Raw genomic sequence first — 15,819 nt, 5'->3', positions numbered from 1 at the left:
ATACACTTCTATCATGTCACCTCTCATTCGCTTTTTCTCTAAACTAAAAAGCCCCAAATGCTGCAACTTTTCCTTAGAGGAGAGTTGCTCCATGACGATAGGCAAGCATGAGGCGTTATCATGCCTCCAGGACACATTACGGCCAGGCAAAAGCCTGGGGAAAATGAAATGAAAATACCTTCAAGTTGATCCCAACTTATGGCGACCCTATGAATAGGGTTTTCATGGTAAGCGGTATTCAGAAGGGGGTTACCATCAGAGGCGTCACTACCGGGGTGGAGGGGTGCGGATCGCACCCGGGTGACACCATGAGGGGGGTGACACCGAGAACTGCACCCCCCTGCACTTCCGCTAGTGACGCCACTGCCCCCCAGCACCCAGTTCGGTGCGCGCCGAAAGCAGACGCCTGCTCACTGGTGGTGAAGCCTGGATGGGCCTTCCGTCAGCATGGAGCGTGTGGTGAGTGCATGCGCACACGCGACCAGCCACCCCTGTCCATGGCCCTCGGAGGGTGCACGCCGGAGGTCTGCACCCCCGTGCACTCCCGCTAGTGATGCTGCTGGTTACCATTGCCTCCCTCTGAGGCTGAGAGGCAGTGACTGGCTGAAGGTCACCCAGTGAGCTTCATGGCTGTGTGGGGATTCGAACCCTGGTCTCCCAGGTCGTAGTCCAACACCTTAACCACTACACCACACTGGCTCTCAGCCAAATAAAGTCCCAAGGGCCACATTGAGAGGGCTGGAGGGTATGTGGCCCCAGGGCCTGAGGTTCTCCACTCCTGCTCTAATCACTCTCCTCTGGGGATTCTTTCATTAACCCGGCAGCTTCTGTGCATATAAATGAGTAAAGGAAGGGAGCCGCCACTGGGAAACCAAAGAGGAACCCCTGGGAACGGCCATGCATTGCAGATGGTGAGACTCTTGCAGAGGTCAGCACAGATCAGAGAATCCACTGAGGATCCACCCAAATGCCAAAGAGAGTAAGACCATGTCTGGTGTTTACGAAAAGAAGCCTCCCTTTTGGCAGACTGAGAAGATTTGTGGTGATTGCAGGAAAGTGTTCAGCTAGAATTTGGAGCTCATTAGACGGGAGGGGGGAGAAAGCATACAGGCACCCTGTTTGCAGGAGCAGCAGCACTTACAAACCCCAGCTCAGCAAGCACCGGAAAGCCAGTTTCCAGAAAGCCACAAAGAAGGCGTTCTTCTGCTTGGAGTGCAGGGAAGGCTTCCCTTCCAGTTCACTGCTGATCAGGCATAAAAAACAACCACCACCATGCATGACTCTGACCCAAGCTGGTGGACTGGATTCTGCTCCTCTGTTTGGACAGTAGAAGGAGAACACTTCTGGCCTTTTGATCATTATTTAGTTCAGAGCTTGGAAAAGTTACTTTTTTGAACTACAACTCCCATCAGCCCAATCCAGTGGCCATGCTGGCTGGGGCTCATGGGAATTGTAGTTCAAAAAAGTAACTTTTCCAAGCTCTGAATTTTAGTTTAATGTTATGGTATTTTGTATGCTTATTGGATTTGAGGGTGGGGATTAAGACTGGGATGGGGAATTTGTGGCCCTCCAGATGTTGCTGGGTCAGGAGTAATGGGAGTTGCACTCCCAATGACATCTAGAGGACACCATGTTTAATGCTCCCCTGCATTAGACGGTTGGTCTGTGACTGGGAAGACCTGGTCTTGTAACGATCCATGGTTTGCCTTTGGAGAGGAGTGGGGAGATGGCTTGGACTCTGGAGTATGGTGGCATTTTTTTAAAGTGGGAGGGAGACCCACAGCCCTCCAGATGTCGCTGGCCTCCATCTCCCACCAGCCCCAGCTAGCATAGTTGGCAGAGTCAAGAGGTGATGGGAGTTGTAGTCCAGAAGCCTCCCAATGTTCCCCACCCCTGTGTTAAGGGGTATTGAGTTATACAAATAAATATAAAATATGAGGATGAGTACTGACTCTGGCAGGTAGGCATCCCCTTGGCATTGGTGATGTGCTTGCTGCAAGACTATACAGAGAAAAGAACATTTTCAGAAGAAAAGTGGTACATCAGGATCATAAGGTTACACCAGAGGTACACAGGAACGTAGGAAGCTCCCTTTTTACCGAGTCAGATCGTTGGTCCATCTTGCTTAGTGTTGTTTACACTGACTGGCAGCAGCAATCCAGGTTTCAGATGGGGGTTGTTCATAGCCCTCCCTGGAGATGCTTGGGATTGAACCTGGAACCTTCTGCACACAAGGCAGGTGCTCTGCCATCGAGCTACCTCAGTCTTTCCCTTACATCAGGGACAGGTGAACCTGTAGCCCTCCAGATATTGCTGGACTCCAACTCCCATCATCCCTAGCCATTGGGCCATGCTGGCTGGGGACTGATGGGAGTTGGAGTCCTACAACACTTGGAGGCCACAACAGACTCTCCACTCCTGGATTACAGAGAAAAACAGGAGTCATTTGGTGATTGTCTCTTTTACTCCCATTAGAAAAGGATGGTGACTCCTGTGGGGGCTGTATACAGGTTTGTCCATAGGAGGCCATAGCTTAGTGGCAGAGCATCTGTTTTGGATGCAGAAGGTCCCAGGTTCGATCCCCGGCACCTCCAAGTAGGGCTGTGAAGAGACTCCCTGTCTGAAACCCTGAAGAGCTCCAGCCAGTCAGGATAAACCAGGTGTGGGGAAGTGTTGGCCCTCCAGATGTTGCTGAACTACAACTCCCATCAGCCCCAGTAAGCACGGCCAATGGCCAGCGATGATGGGAGTTGTAGTTCAGCAACATCTGGAGAGCCAAAGCTTCCCCACTCCTGGGGCAGACTAATCTGTATAATTGTATTATGTATGTGTATGATTTTATTGTAAGCTGCCCTGAGTGCCCCATTGTGGGGTAGAAGGGTGGGATAGAAATATTTTAAATAAATAAAAATAAATAAATCTGAGCGAGATGGACCAGTGATCTGACTCGGTATAAGGCAGCTTCCTACGTTGAGGTTGAAACACAGCCCTTTGCCGATGTGTTCTCTAGATACTTTGGATTTAGGGTCATGTGTAGTTTCAGCCTTAGCATGAAGAGGTTAAGCACTTGCGCAAATTGTAATCAACAGGAAAGAGGGAGAATCCTGTGAATCCTAGAATTACTTGGGGTTTTGGGCAAAGCTTCAGGCGAAGCACAGATCTCCATGTCGAAGCACTGATTAACTTGGGAGCTATTCAAAGAATTAGACTCTTACAGTAGAGCTTTTCCAGTCTAACAAGCTATTAATGACAAACAAGAATGCATGCAGGGGAGAAACGCATATGCTCAAAATGTGGCAAAATCCTGTCTTTGTTGCTTTATTAGAGAGGGCGGGGAATCCCTAGCCCGCAGGCCAGATTTTGTTCGTGAGGCCATTTGCCCCCCAAACTAAGCCCACCTGCCCTACACCTGATGTCAGATGTGACATCAGGTGTGGGGAGGGTGAAAGCGCAGCTGCTAGTGCACAATCTGGAGCCTTCAAGTTGCATGTTCTCAACTGCTCTGAACTCAGGGCTGGGGCTGGAATGGCTTTCTGAAATCTCACCTTACAAAACACCTTTCAAGCTGCAAGGCCCCCCAGTGACTTGCTTGTAGCTCTGTGAGGGGATAAACTACAGTTCCCAGGATTCTTTGGGGGAAGCCATGTGCTTTAAATGCTGCCACCATGAAGCGCTGCCTCCAAGTAGGTCAGGTGGTCATGCCGAGACTTTGGCAAGTCCCCATAGGAGAGGGGGAACACCTGGTGCCCTCCAGGCATTGGTTGGTCTCCCATCGGCCCCAGCCAGCCTAGCCAATGGCTAGGGAGGAGGGGGTTGGAGGTCCACAGGTTCCGCACACTTGCCATAGACTGTCAACAATTCATGGAACCCCTGAAGATGGTTTAAATGATCTAAAGCACACCACACCCCAATTTTCCACGCTTAAAACCCCAGGAGAGGGAGACAAGACATGAGAATGTTTAATCTTGAATTGTTATTTTGTTCTTTTAAAAAAAAAAAGAGGAGTGGAAGATACACTCAGGCATCATTTTTCAAGTATACATGGATATATAGATAGATATGTTGCCATAAAGAGGAGAGAATTTATTACTTATTACAAGACCACCTAAGGAAAGAAGAGGCTGAACATATGGGGGAAATTTTCAGGAGGAAAGGAGGGAAGAAGAGGGGAGAGAACAAATGTTTTAAAATACAACGTATAAATATCAACTACGTTGGTTTTCAGATATAAGCAGAACTATCTCAGAATGCAGCAGAAGGGCTTCAGCCGATTCCTCAAGGGGGACGAAGGTTTTCAATGCGTCGGAAATTATCCCGCCTGCAAGTTAAAGAGCTGTGTTCTGGGAATGTACCAAAGATGTAATTCTGACCCTCTTGTGCTGCTTCACCTTTTGGACCCATTTCACAGGTAGAGAAAAGAGAAGTCCGGTGGCCTTCACGTTCCCTGTAACTCTCCCTGGGCTTTCCCCTCACCTCCCCCTGTCACCTTCTCCATTATCATAATTTAGGCTTGTGAGTTTCTTGGGGCAAGGAACATCAAAAGAGCCCTGCTGGTTAAGACCAAAGGTCTTTTGCATCCCGTTTCCCACAGCAGCCAATCAGGTGGCTCCACAAAGCCCAGAAGCAGGGCACACAGGCAAAAGCCCATCCCTCTTGTATTCCCCTCCCCAAAACTGCCTCTGAATGTGGAGGTTCTATTCTAAGCCACAACCAGTCACTAAAAATGGGTCCTGCCTTTATTTTGCATAAACTGCTGCGTGCATTTGATTGTACATTTGATTGGGGTTAGATTTAAGTGACAGATTGTTTGGGTAAAATGGCTTCCCCCTTTGTAAGCCCAGCAACTTCAGCCACACCAGGACTGCGCTTAAAAAAACAAGTTAAAATTCAAATTCTGTAACCCAAAAGTAGAACTCTCCATGCTGTGAGTCATGCAAATCAAGTTCATTTGCATATATTTGCATACATTGCAGAATATATTCCGCTTTCGCTGAATGACAGGCAGCCGCTAGAAACACTAGTGATCCTCTCTCTAGCTAATGAGATTTCTCCAGGGGTTGCCCACATACCTTCAAGCCTTGACCATAGGGACTAGAGCCTTGCACTCTTTTTTGTTGCTTTGTTTTGTTTTCTTAAAGTGAAAGCTGAATTTTATGCCTCAAAACAGAAGAGAGAAAAAATCTGCATTTACAGGGAACCATGGACTAGCTAATAGAGAGGAGCTGTAGTGTAGGGGTAGAACACATGCTTTGCATGCAGAAGGCCCAGAGTTCAGTCCTCAGCATCTCCCGTTAAAAGGGCCAGGTAGCAGGTACTAATATTCCACATTTGTACAACACTTTCCACTGGTCGGTCCATTTCACATACACTACCTAGTTGCAATCCTTCCAACAACCCTGCAAGGTAAGAGTATTAACATCTCTCATATTGCAGTTAGGGAAGAAGGGGGAAACTGAGGCTGAGAGAGAATGTGGCTTCCCTATGATCATCCGAGCTAGTTCATGGCAGAGACAGAAATTCAAACTGGGGACTCCTGGATTGCTAGCACAGTCGCTTAGGCACTACCCTACACCAGCAGATGGCAGGAAAGAGACAATCCCAGTCTGTGTCTGTGTTAGAATTGCTTAATATGTTTTTTTTAAATAATGTATTTTTAACCCTTTTAAAAAAGATTTTTAAAGATTTTTTAAAAAATGTTTTTAACGTTGTTTTGTTTTAATGTATTTTAAGGTCTGTTTTTGTGATGTTTTGAGGTGTTTTGGCTGTTTCTGTTTGCTGCCCTGGGCTCCTGCTGGGAGGAAGGGCGGGATATAAATAAAATAATAAATAATAAAAATAAATAAATAAATAAATCCTGCACCTGTGACTCAGGAGAGCTGCTGCCAACCAAAGATGACACGGGTAGATGGACAAATTGTCTGATCTGCTGTAAGGCAGTTTGCAAGAGTCCTCCTTGCTGATGAAGCAAAACCAACAAACTAGCCCCTCAAGGAGAAAAAAAAGTTTCTGTCCTTGGTGTGCCACCTTTCTGCTTGCAGAGAGATCTGTCCCTAAAGCAGCATTCAGAATTTGTAGTTCCTCCCTTAGGAACGGCAGTCTAACAATGTCTGGAGGGCCTCTGGTTACCTCCCTGTGCGCTCATCAGCGTGTTTACCAAAGGTAGTCAACCTGGGGCCCTCCAGGTGCTGCTGGACTACTGCTCCCATCGTCCCGGACCATTGGGCATGCTGGCTGGGGCTGGCAGGACGTGGAATCCAGCAATCTCTGGAGGGTGTTACATTGGCTGTCCCTGGCATAGACAACACTGAGCTATATGGACCAATTGGCCTGATTCAATATAAAGCAGTTTCCTATGCAGCTCAGTTGCGGGGCATCGCCTTTGCATGCAGCAGGTTCCTGGTTCAATCCCCCAGCATCTTTAGGCAGGGCTGGGAAAGCCTTCCTTCCTGAAACCCTGGAGAGTGCTGCCCGCCAGTGTCGACAGTACTGAGCTGTGCCTACACTTGATGATGTAGATGGGATGCTATCTTCAGGATTCACCGTCTCACCTTCTGCAATTACAGAATTGCCACTCTCCACAACTTGTTTTGGCTTTTTGAAATAGGAACTAATGACGGCTTGCTTGCAATTGACACTCATTGAGACTGTTCTCAGGGGCTAACACACTCCCCATTCATGCTGATTGGCTTGTAGGACATTGGAGACATAGGGACCTTGCTGAGACCTGGCTCTCAAAAATGTAAGGGGTCTAAGCGCCCCCGGGACCCCAGATGACTACACCCCTGACTCCCATCATCCCTGGGCCATGCTGGCTGGGGACTGATGGGAGTTGGAGTCCCACAACATCTGGAAGGCCACAGCAGGCTCCCCCCCCTCCCCCAGGTTCCAGAGAAAAACAGGAGTCATTCAGTGATTGTCTCCTCTACTCCCTTTAGAAAAGGATGGTGAATCCTGTGGAGTCTTTGTACAGGTTTGTCCGTAGGAGCCCATAGCTCAGTGGCAGAGCATCTGTTCTGGATGCAAAAGGTCCCAGGTTCGATCCCTGGCACCTCTACGTAGGGCTGCGAAGAGACTCCCTGTCTGAAATCCTGGAGAGCCCCAGCCAGTCAGGACAGAACAGGTGTGGGGAAGCTTTGGCCCTCCAGGTGTTGCTGAACTACAACTCCCATCAGCCCCAGCAAGCATGGCCAATGGCCGGCGATGATGGGAGTTGTAGTTCAGCAACATCTGGAGGGCCAAAGGTCCCCCTGTCCCAGCACATCACCCCCGCCCAACACATCCGGAGCACGGACAAAGATGAAACAGCTGTGAAAAGGGATAGCTAAAAGGGCCAGTTCAGACATTGGTACCCTGGACACTTTTTAAAAAAAACTTCACTGCTGTACTCGGAATGAGGGTGGCTCCTCCCCACCCACCTCCTTTCAACGGGTGATTATGACATGTCAAGAGTAGGGATTCTTCCTCCACAATCAGGGGGCAAGAGGGATGGGGTTGCTGTTCTGGATTAATTTAACACAGAGTGCAGAGGAGAAGGGCAGCCGCTTAGGGTCTGGGGCACAGACTTGGCGTGTACAAGGCTCCAGGCTGAATCCTTAGCATCTCCAGTTAAAAAGAGGATCAGGGAGTAAGTTAAGTGTAGGGAATGTTTGTCCTGCCGGATGTTGCTCAATGGCAGCTCCCATCATCCCTGGCTGTTGGCCACTCTTGCTGGGGTTGATGGGAGTTGAGAGTCCAACAACATCTGGAGGGTCACAAGCCTATAGTGGACCTGATCCCTATAGCGGACCCTAATACAAGGCAGCTTCTTATGGAAGCAGAAGGTTGCCAGCTGTTGAATCAGGCCCTGCAGCTGTGCCTCACTTTGCAGTTGGATATGCAGCAATTATCCAGCCACCTTGTTTATCTTCGCGCCATGAAACCTTTAGAGAAACAAAGGAAGAGCCCTGCTGGGTCTGCCCAAAAGGGTCTGTCTAATCCAGCAGCAGGTTTTCCACAGTGGCCGGTTGGATGCTTCTGGGAAGCTAACAAGCAGGGCATGAAAGCAACAGCCCTGCCCCCCATGTTGCTGCACTCCCAGAGAGGTGGGAAGCCATGTCAGGCGCAGCTTGAACCCCGCTACCCCAGCTAAAATTAGCCCGCAGGATGGTGGCATGGCATTCCCCTTTCCCTCCCGAAACAACACTGCTCACTGTCCTGTGTGAGTTTTCTTATGCGCGATCAAGTATAGGCCCCGCGTGAAGCTCTTCCCGCAGTCCAAGCACTTATAGGGCTTCTCGCCTCGGTGGGTTCTCTCGTGAGCAGTGAGGTTGGAGCTGCGCCGGAAGGCCTTCCCGCAGTCGGCGCAACTGTACGGCTTCTCTCCCGTGTGGGTCCTCTCGTGGACAATGAAATCCGAGCTCCAGCGGAAGCTCTTCCCGCAGTCCGAGCATTTGTAGGGCTTCTCGCCGGTGTGGGTTCTCATGTGTGTAGTGAGGTTGGAGTTGCGATTAAAGCTCTTCCCGCAGTCCGCACACTGGAAGGGCTTCTCCCCCGTATGGATCTTCTTGTGGCGGATGAAGTGGGACCGGTGGTCAAAGCTTTTCCGACAGTCCTGGCACTTATACAGCCTCTCTTCGGTGTGGATCCTTCGGCGCAGGATGACGCACCTCTTCTGACGCTGGTTTTCCTGCATCCTCTCTTGGAAAAGAATCTCACTGAGGTCCTTGTAGCCCACCCGACAAGGGATGGGCTCCGATGCTCTCTTGACCGGGTGGATCCCTGAATGCCTCTCTGGCCTTGGCTGGTTTGCGGAGGCTTTGCCCGGCTCATGATGCTGAGAGAGGTTCTCGCCGGGCTTTTGTATCAACGCCCCACCAGGGCTCTCTCGCTCAAGACACTCCTCCTGCAGCAGAACCTGCCGCTCCTGTTCATTTAGCAGCCTGCCCCCTCCTGGAATACAAGAAGAGCAGAGGAAAATCTTAGAACAGCAAGAATTGGAAAGGGTGTACTTAGAGGCCATCTAGTACAACCCCCTGCAGAATCTGCAGTGCAGGATGCTGCAATTGAGGGGTGGGGAATTTGTGACCTTCTAGTGTTGCTGGACTACAACTCCCATCATCCCTATCCATTGGCCGTGCTGGCTGGGCTGATGGGGGCTGGAGTTCAACAACATCTGGAGGGCACTAGCTTGGGGAACGACTGCTTTAGAGGTGTTTTGGCCAAGTATGACAGGCAGGGCTTTTTTCTTGTGGTGGTCCCATAATAACGGCAAGTCGTCCCAGGGGACAGGGCTGGGCTGCCACTTTTTCCATGCTCTGACAGGTTCTGAAAACCCACTTTTTAAAAGCCGGCTGGTTTGCAACTTCCTGCATATCTTTATCTGGGTAGCCAACCTGGTATCCTCCAGATGTTTGGGACTACAGCTCCCATCCAGCCTCAGCCAGCCGGGCCAGTGGTCAGGAATGATGTGAGTTGTAATACAACAACCCCAGAGGGGACCACATTGACTATCCTTGGATCTATATTCTATTACTGCTGTAAAACCCCTCCCAGCTGTTCTTCCAAACCACAGTACCACCAGTCTGTTGGAAGCCACACCTACGGATGCTACATGGCCAGTCCTGGTCACCCTCAATTACCCTGCAGTATCATATGTCATGGAAGATGCTATTCCGTCACTAGTGTTGGAATAAAATTCAACTATCATCTCAGTCAGCTTCTGTGCTAGGAACTTGATTTGTTATTATTATATTCATATCCCACCTTTCTTTCCTCCAAGGAGCTCAAGGTGGCATGCAAACATGGTTCTCATTCTCCTGATTTTATCCTCACAACAACCCTGTGAGGTGGGTTAGGTGAAGAGACAGCGGCCGGCCCAAGGCCACCCACTTCATGGGGAGAAGCACCACCGTGTCCTTCACCTCTGCGAAGAAAATGTCTCACGCCAGCCCTGCACAGCCTTCCACAATCTGGTGCTCTTCGGATATTTTTGTGATGAGCAAATAAAAGTAAGTTTGGCTGGCTGGCTGAATGCAGATACTAACTGGGATAAAGATCTCCATTTAGAAAGGTCATTGAAAGAGGAACGCCTTTAGTAGGTGCTGAAAGATAGCAGAGAAGGCACCCTGTCCGATATATAATGAAAATATATAATTTGTTATGGCAGAAGCCAGGGGCAGGGGGAAGCTGTGACCCTCCTTTGGGTGCTGTTGGACCACAATTCCCACCACTCTGGCAACATTGGGGAGGGGGCACAAGTTCCCCAGTCCTGGTGTCAGCTTTCGTGAACTACGGCTGCGAACACGCCATGCATTTAGAGCACATTTAAAGACCTTCCTCTTTCAACAAGCCTTTGAAGTAGATACATTATGCCAGTCTGCAACTGTACTGGAATTGTTTTTTTAAGACATTTTAAAAGATTTTAAAAAAACGTTTTATCACTTGTTTGCAACCCTGGATTCCCGTTGAGAGAAAGGGCAGAATATACATTTAATAAATACTACTACTGCTACTGCTTATTTATTTATTTATTTATATCCCGCCCTTCCTCCCAGTAGGAGCCCAGGGCGGCAAACAAAAACACTAAAAACACTCTCTGCTATTACTTCTTATTATTAATAGCACATTAATCCTGGAAACTGTAATTCACTTCTTGCAGGACTACAATTCCCAGCACCCTGAACAAACTACAATTCCCAGCATTTTTTGGGGGGGGGGCAGGGAGGAATGTGGTTTAAATGTGCATGCAGCCTCCTCAGATGTTTGGAGCGCGATCTTCAGCGGATCGACTCAGCCAACAACTCTTAACTCACAAAAGCTGGTGCCGCAAGACTTCTTTGTTTTTGCCCCCAGCACAGCTGACCTCTCTGGAAATTTTAAAAAAACAAAGAAACAAAACGGGCACTGGCCTTTTTACCTTGTTTCCGAGAAGCACCAAAGCAGACTTGCTGCACCCTTGGAAAATCCACTGTCACTTCTTCAAAGGAATCCAGAACCTGGAATGGCAAACAAAGTTCTCCGGTGAGGACTGAGGGACCAACAGGGGTGGGCAACCACCACCCCGCCATTATATACCAGTAGTACCCAAAGATTTCCCCCTCCCGCCCATGGACCACTTGGGAATTGCTGAGGGTCTGGGCGGATCACTTAAAAGGTTTTTCTGCCTATAGTAGCAACTGCAATTATTATTATTCTTGTTGTTGTTGTTGTTATCATCATCATCATCATCATCATCATCATCTTTATTTATACCCCGCCCTTTTTCCAACCTGGAACTCAAGGCGGCTTTCAGATAAAAGTAAGCACATATCATTAAGAACATATAAACATATAAAAATCAGCATTAAAACAGAATTAAACTATTAAGATGTTAAAACCAATTAGACATACACTTAAAATTCTGCAACCCAGTTTAAGAGCGTACAAGTAAAACAATAACGTACAGCGCCCTCTTCACTGCAATGCGCTGTGCTAGACGCTATATGAATTTTAACTGTATTTTTACGGCTTCTTTTCTTGTATTTTTTCAGGTTCTAAAAATGCTAGCAACATACTCTTATTAAAAAGAAAAAGAAGCTGGAATTCTGGGTGGTTAGGGTTCATCCAGAGGGGTGGGGGGAACAGCCCCCTCCCGGACGCCCAGGGCTACGTCCAAAGATCTCTGGGCAGGTAACAGTAAAATCTGACAGAAACCGCATTTAAAAAACAGATAACCACCTAATACACACACAAACACAAAACCCCAGTTGCTGCAAATCACAAGTGAGGAGAGCGCTGTTGTACTCGTGTCCTGCTTTTGGGCTTACCAGAAGGGGCATCTGGTTGGCCGCAGTGAAAACAGGATACAGTAGGGCCCTGCTTTGCAGCGCTCCGCTTTGCAGTGTTCCATTGATACAGCGGTTGTCAATTGCAGAAAGGCCCTGCTCCTACGGCGCTTGTTCCACTTTTACGGCGTTTTTCAGGCATCGGGGGCCATTTCAGACAATGTTAGTCAATGCGTTCCGCTTTACGGCAGATTTCGCTTTACAACGGCGGTCTGGAACGGAACCTGCCGTATAAGCGGGGCCCTACTGTATTGGGCTAGATGGACCTTTGGCCTGATCTAGCAGCTGGGCTCTTCTTAGGTTCTTAGCCACTGACCACATCACCCTTTCAGAAAGACAAAAGCCCCATCTGCATATTGAAAGCAGTATTATATCACTTTAAGCAGTCATAGCTTCCCCCAAAGAATCCTGGGAACTGTTGTTTGTGAAGGGTGCGGAGAGCTGGGAGGAGACCTCCCTATTCCCCGCACAGAGCTACAATTCCCAGGGTTCCCTGGGAAGAAGGACTGATTGTTAAACCATTCTGAGAGTCGTAGCTCCGTGAGGAGAATTGGGGTCTCCTAACAACTCTCCGCACCCTTCACAAACAACAGTTCCCAGGATTCTCTGGGGGGAAACCATGACTGTTTAAAGTAGTGTAGTACTGCTGTAAATGTATCGTGCAGATAGGGCCAAAGAGGGGACTGGGGGCAAACGCCTTTCCTCTCACCAATTGTTGTGGCCTCTCAGCCTCCTGCTGCCTCAGCAGGAAACCCTCAGCAAGGGCCACCGCTTGGACACAAGTCTCCGGCCCGCGTTCCCGGACGCAGCCCTGGATCTCCGGTGGCAGGATGCTCAGGAACTGCTCCAGGATCAGTGCCTCCAGGATCTGCTCCTTGGTGTGCCTCTCCGGCTTCAGCCATTGGTGGCAGAGGTGCCGGAGCCGGCTGCAGGCCTCGCGGGGGCCCTCGGCCTCCTGGTAGCAGAAATGCCTGAAGCGCTGGCGCTGGGCTTCTGAGCTGGGGGCATCTTCTTCCGGGACCTCTTCTTTGACCTTCCAGCTGCACCCCCGGCCAAAGGCTTGCTGAGCCGCCCCGCCAGAAGCTGGGAAACCCTTCGGGTCATTAAAAGCCACAAGTTCCGGTAGCGGCGGATTCCCCCACCCGGTGTGAGGGGACTGGACCACCTTCAGAAATTCCTGCCACTGAGCTTCCCAGCGCTGGGCCAAGCCCTCGTCCGGTTCCTGTTTAATCTGCTGTGGCGTCACCCGCCTCAGGAACTCCCTGGCACTGGCAGCCTGGGCCGCACGAGGGCCTTTCCTCACCCCTTCGGCCTGCTTAGCACCACAGACCGGGTCCTTCTCCTCCATTTTCACCCCAGACTCTCGCGCAGCCTGGAGACGCAAGGCTGACAGCACACACCCCTCTTTCGTGACGGCTTTCTTGGAGGCCATAGAGTGACCTTATCCCATCTCAGGCCTATGCTCAAGTCGACTCCCTCGCTGCCTGCTGGGGACACCTTCAAAGGGCAAAGGTTCCCCGCCTCTCGTCTGTTCAGCGGGCACAACACCTCAATCCCAAAGCGGATGTGTGTCAGTGATGACGTTCCTGGTTCTGTGAGGCCCTCCTGAGGCAAACATCTGTCAGAGGGTTTCTGGGGGTCCCTTTCTCCTATGGATACAAAGCACAAATGGGGGAGCGGGAGGAAAGAATGAAAGAAGAGTGACATTGTGGGTTCATCTAAAAAAAACCACAGAACCAAAATATTTGCTTTCAGACTCAGGTGTCTCCCAGATCGTGCTGTTAACACAGCGATTCCCAACGTGGGTGGTAGCGCCCCCCTGGGGGGCGTTACAGCCTTTCAGGGGGCATTGGCGTGACTACAAACTTTAGGGGGGCGTTTGGGTTCATTGGGGGCGTTGACATTTGGCGGTCTGATGCGACAGTTGACGCATTTAAGTTTAATTTTATTTAATACACAAATCATTAATTTTTAAACTGTTTTGTCCCCAGTTAGAATGTATTTAATAGTCTCAATTCATGGAAATAACACTATAAATAGTGTGTGCTCTTTAGGAAAGAAATTATGAATAGCGGCCAGTGTCATAGCAATGAATGGGGATATTAGCCACGCCCCAGCACTAGGTAATGTTCCGATGCTGTCTTGAGGGATGTTGGAACCAATCACAAGAGAGTGTTTGATAAGCTGGGTGTATTGGTGGAGGGCGCATTCTTCCAACGGATGAGTGCCGTGTGCCAACGGGTGACGCAGACAGTCAATTATTCGCTGGTTTTCTTCAGGAATGGGACACACTCGCTGCCCGTTGTTTCTGTGATGTTTAAATGAACTTGTTTAACGAAACAATGCCGGTAAACTGAATGAGTTTGTTGTTAAGTATATTAAGTATAATAGCAAGCATTGGCATATACTTAATCTGAGGGGGGCGTTGGGCACAAAAAGATTTTGCAAAGGGGCGTTGGGTTGAAAAAGGTTGGGTAACGCTGTGTTAACATCTCCTAGGGGACTCTGTCCAACTTTTTCAGGCCCGTGGGCGCATCGGGAAACCAGCAAAACCGTTGTGAGCACCACTGAACACAACCACACACACACAGCACAACCATACCTACACCACACAACAAACCCAGCCCACAGCCATGTACATTCCCTCCCTCTGCCCCAGAAAGTAGTCACGAAAAAAAGGGTTTAGCTTTTGTTCAAGCCTAATTGTGTGGCATAGTGGTTAGAGTGTTGGACTACGACCTGGGAGACCAGGGTTCGAATCCCCACACAGCCACGAAGCTCACTGGGTGTCATATCTCCCCTCAATCTTCTCTTCTCCAGGCTAAACATGCCCAGTTCTTTCAGTCTCTCCTCATAGGGCTTTGTTTCCAGTCCCCTGATCATCGTTGTTGCCCTCCTCTGAATCTGTTCCAGTTTGTCTGCATCCTTCTTGAAGTGCAGAGACCAGAACTGGACACAGTCCTCAAGATGAGGCCTAACCATTGCTTAGAGGGGAACTAGTACTTCATACGATTTGGAAACTATACTTCTGTTAATGCAGCCTAATATAGCATTTGCCTTTTTTGCAGCCACATCAGACCGTTGGCTCATATTCAGCTTATGATCAACGACAATTCCAAGATCCTTATAGCAACTCAGATCCTCAGTCCATCTATCAGCATTGTCTACACGGGCTGACAGCAGCTTTCCAGGGCTAGAAAGGGAGATTTTTTCCCCAGCCCACCCTGGAGATGCTCAGGAGAGAACCCAGGCCCTTTTGCGTGCAAAGCATGTACTCTGTCACTGGCATGCAGTCTCTTCCCTTAAAGATAAAGTAAGAACCTAGTCCTCGTGGTTCTAAACGAAGAACTATCTAAACAGGAACGACGGAGGCTGCCTTGAAATGAGTTAGACCCATTGGTCCATCTACCTCAGAACTGTCTACACTGAATGGCAGCAGCTCTCCAGGGTTTCAGAGGGGGGGGCATTCTTCCCAGCCCTACCTAGAGATGCCCAGCATCGAACCTGGAGCTCTTGTGCATGCAAAGCAGATGCTCAGCCACCCAGCTGCAGAGATTTCTCCTCTCACCGCCTCCCTCTCCTTTTTCTTAACATTGCAATAAAGGTAAAAGGTCCCATTTGTTTTGGAATTTTTTTAGTTTTTTTTAAACTCACTTTACGATCCTCTGCCGCCGCCCCCCCCTCCAATGCCACAGCCCTTGGCATCCGCCCCAGAACTGCCGCTTTGCAAAATCGCCGAGGGAGGAAAGCCACTTTGTGCAAAGGTTGAGAAGGAATGGAGGGTGAAGGCGGAACAGGAAAGGAAGGGGCTTTGCTCTTTTGCATTTCCCCCCTTCCTCCTCCCCAATGTCTGGGGGCCTCTCTAGCATCTCTTACCCATGATCTATTGGGTTAACCCCTTTGAGCAAGCGCAAGCCATCCATTCAACAGAAGAAGCCTAGAAATTGACTTTTTTTAAAAAACACGCCAAGAAATCAGAAGAAGGCAAGGACTGGGGAGAGCAGCTATGACAGAACTA

At 49.3% G+C, this 15,819-nt stretch overlaps 1 protein-coding gene across 1 annotated transcript; it reads right to left on the bottom strand.

Moving 5' to 3' along the window:
* Positions 1-7,211: 7,211 nt before the first annotated feature.
* Positions 7,212-15,565, bottom strand: LOC133381318 (zinc finger and SCAN domain-containing protein 31-like). Its single transcript, XM_061620296.1, has 4 exons — positions 15,456-15,565; positions 12,511-13,450; positions 10,895-10,973; positions 7,212-8,928 (listed from the first exon to the last, which is right to left on the bottom strand). Exons 2-4 carry the CDS (start codon positions 13,231-13,233, stop codon positions 8,186-8,188), a joined length of 1,545 nt encoding a protein of 514 aa, XP_061476280.1. The 5' UTR covers positions 13,234-13,450; positions 15,456-15,565; the 3' UTR covers positions 7,212-8,185.
* Between the last annotated feature and the right edge of the window lie 254 nt (positions 15,566-15,819).

Source organism: Rhineura floridana, chromosome 3 (assembly GCF_030035675.1).
Source record: "Rhineura floridana isolate rRhiFlo1 chromosome 3, rRhiFlo1.hap2, whole genome shotgun sequence".
Classification (NCBI taxonomy): domain Eukaryota; kingdom Metazoa; phylum Chordata; class Lepidosauria; order Squamata; family Rhineuridae; genus Rhineura; species Rhineura floridana.
This window is presented reverse-complemented; position numbering and strand designations above follow the sequence as displayed.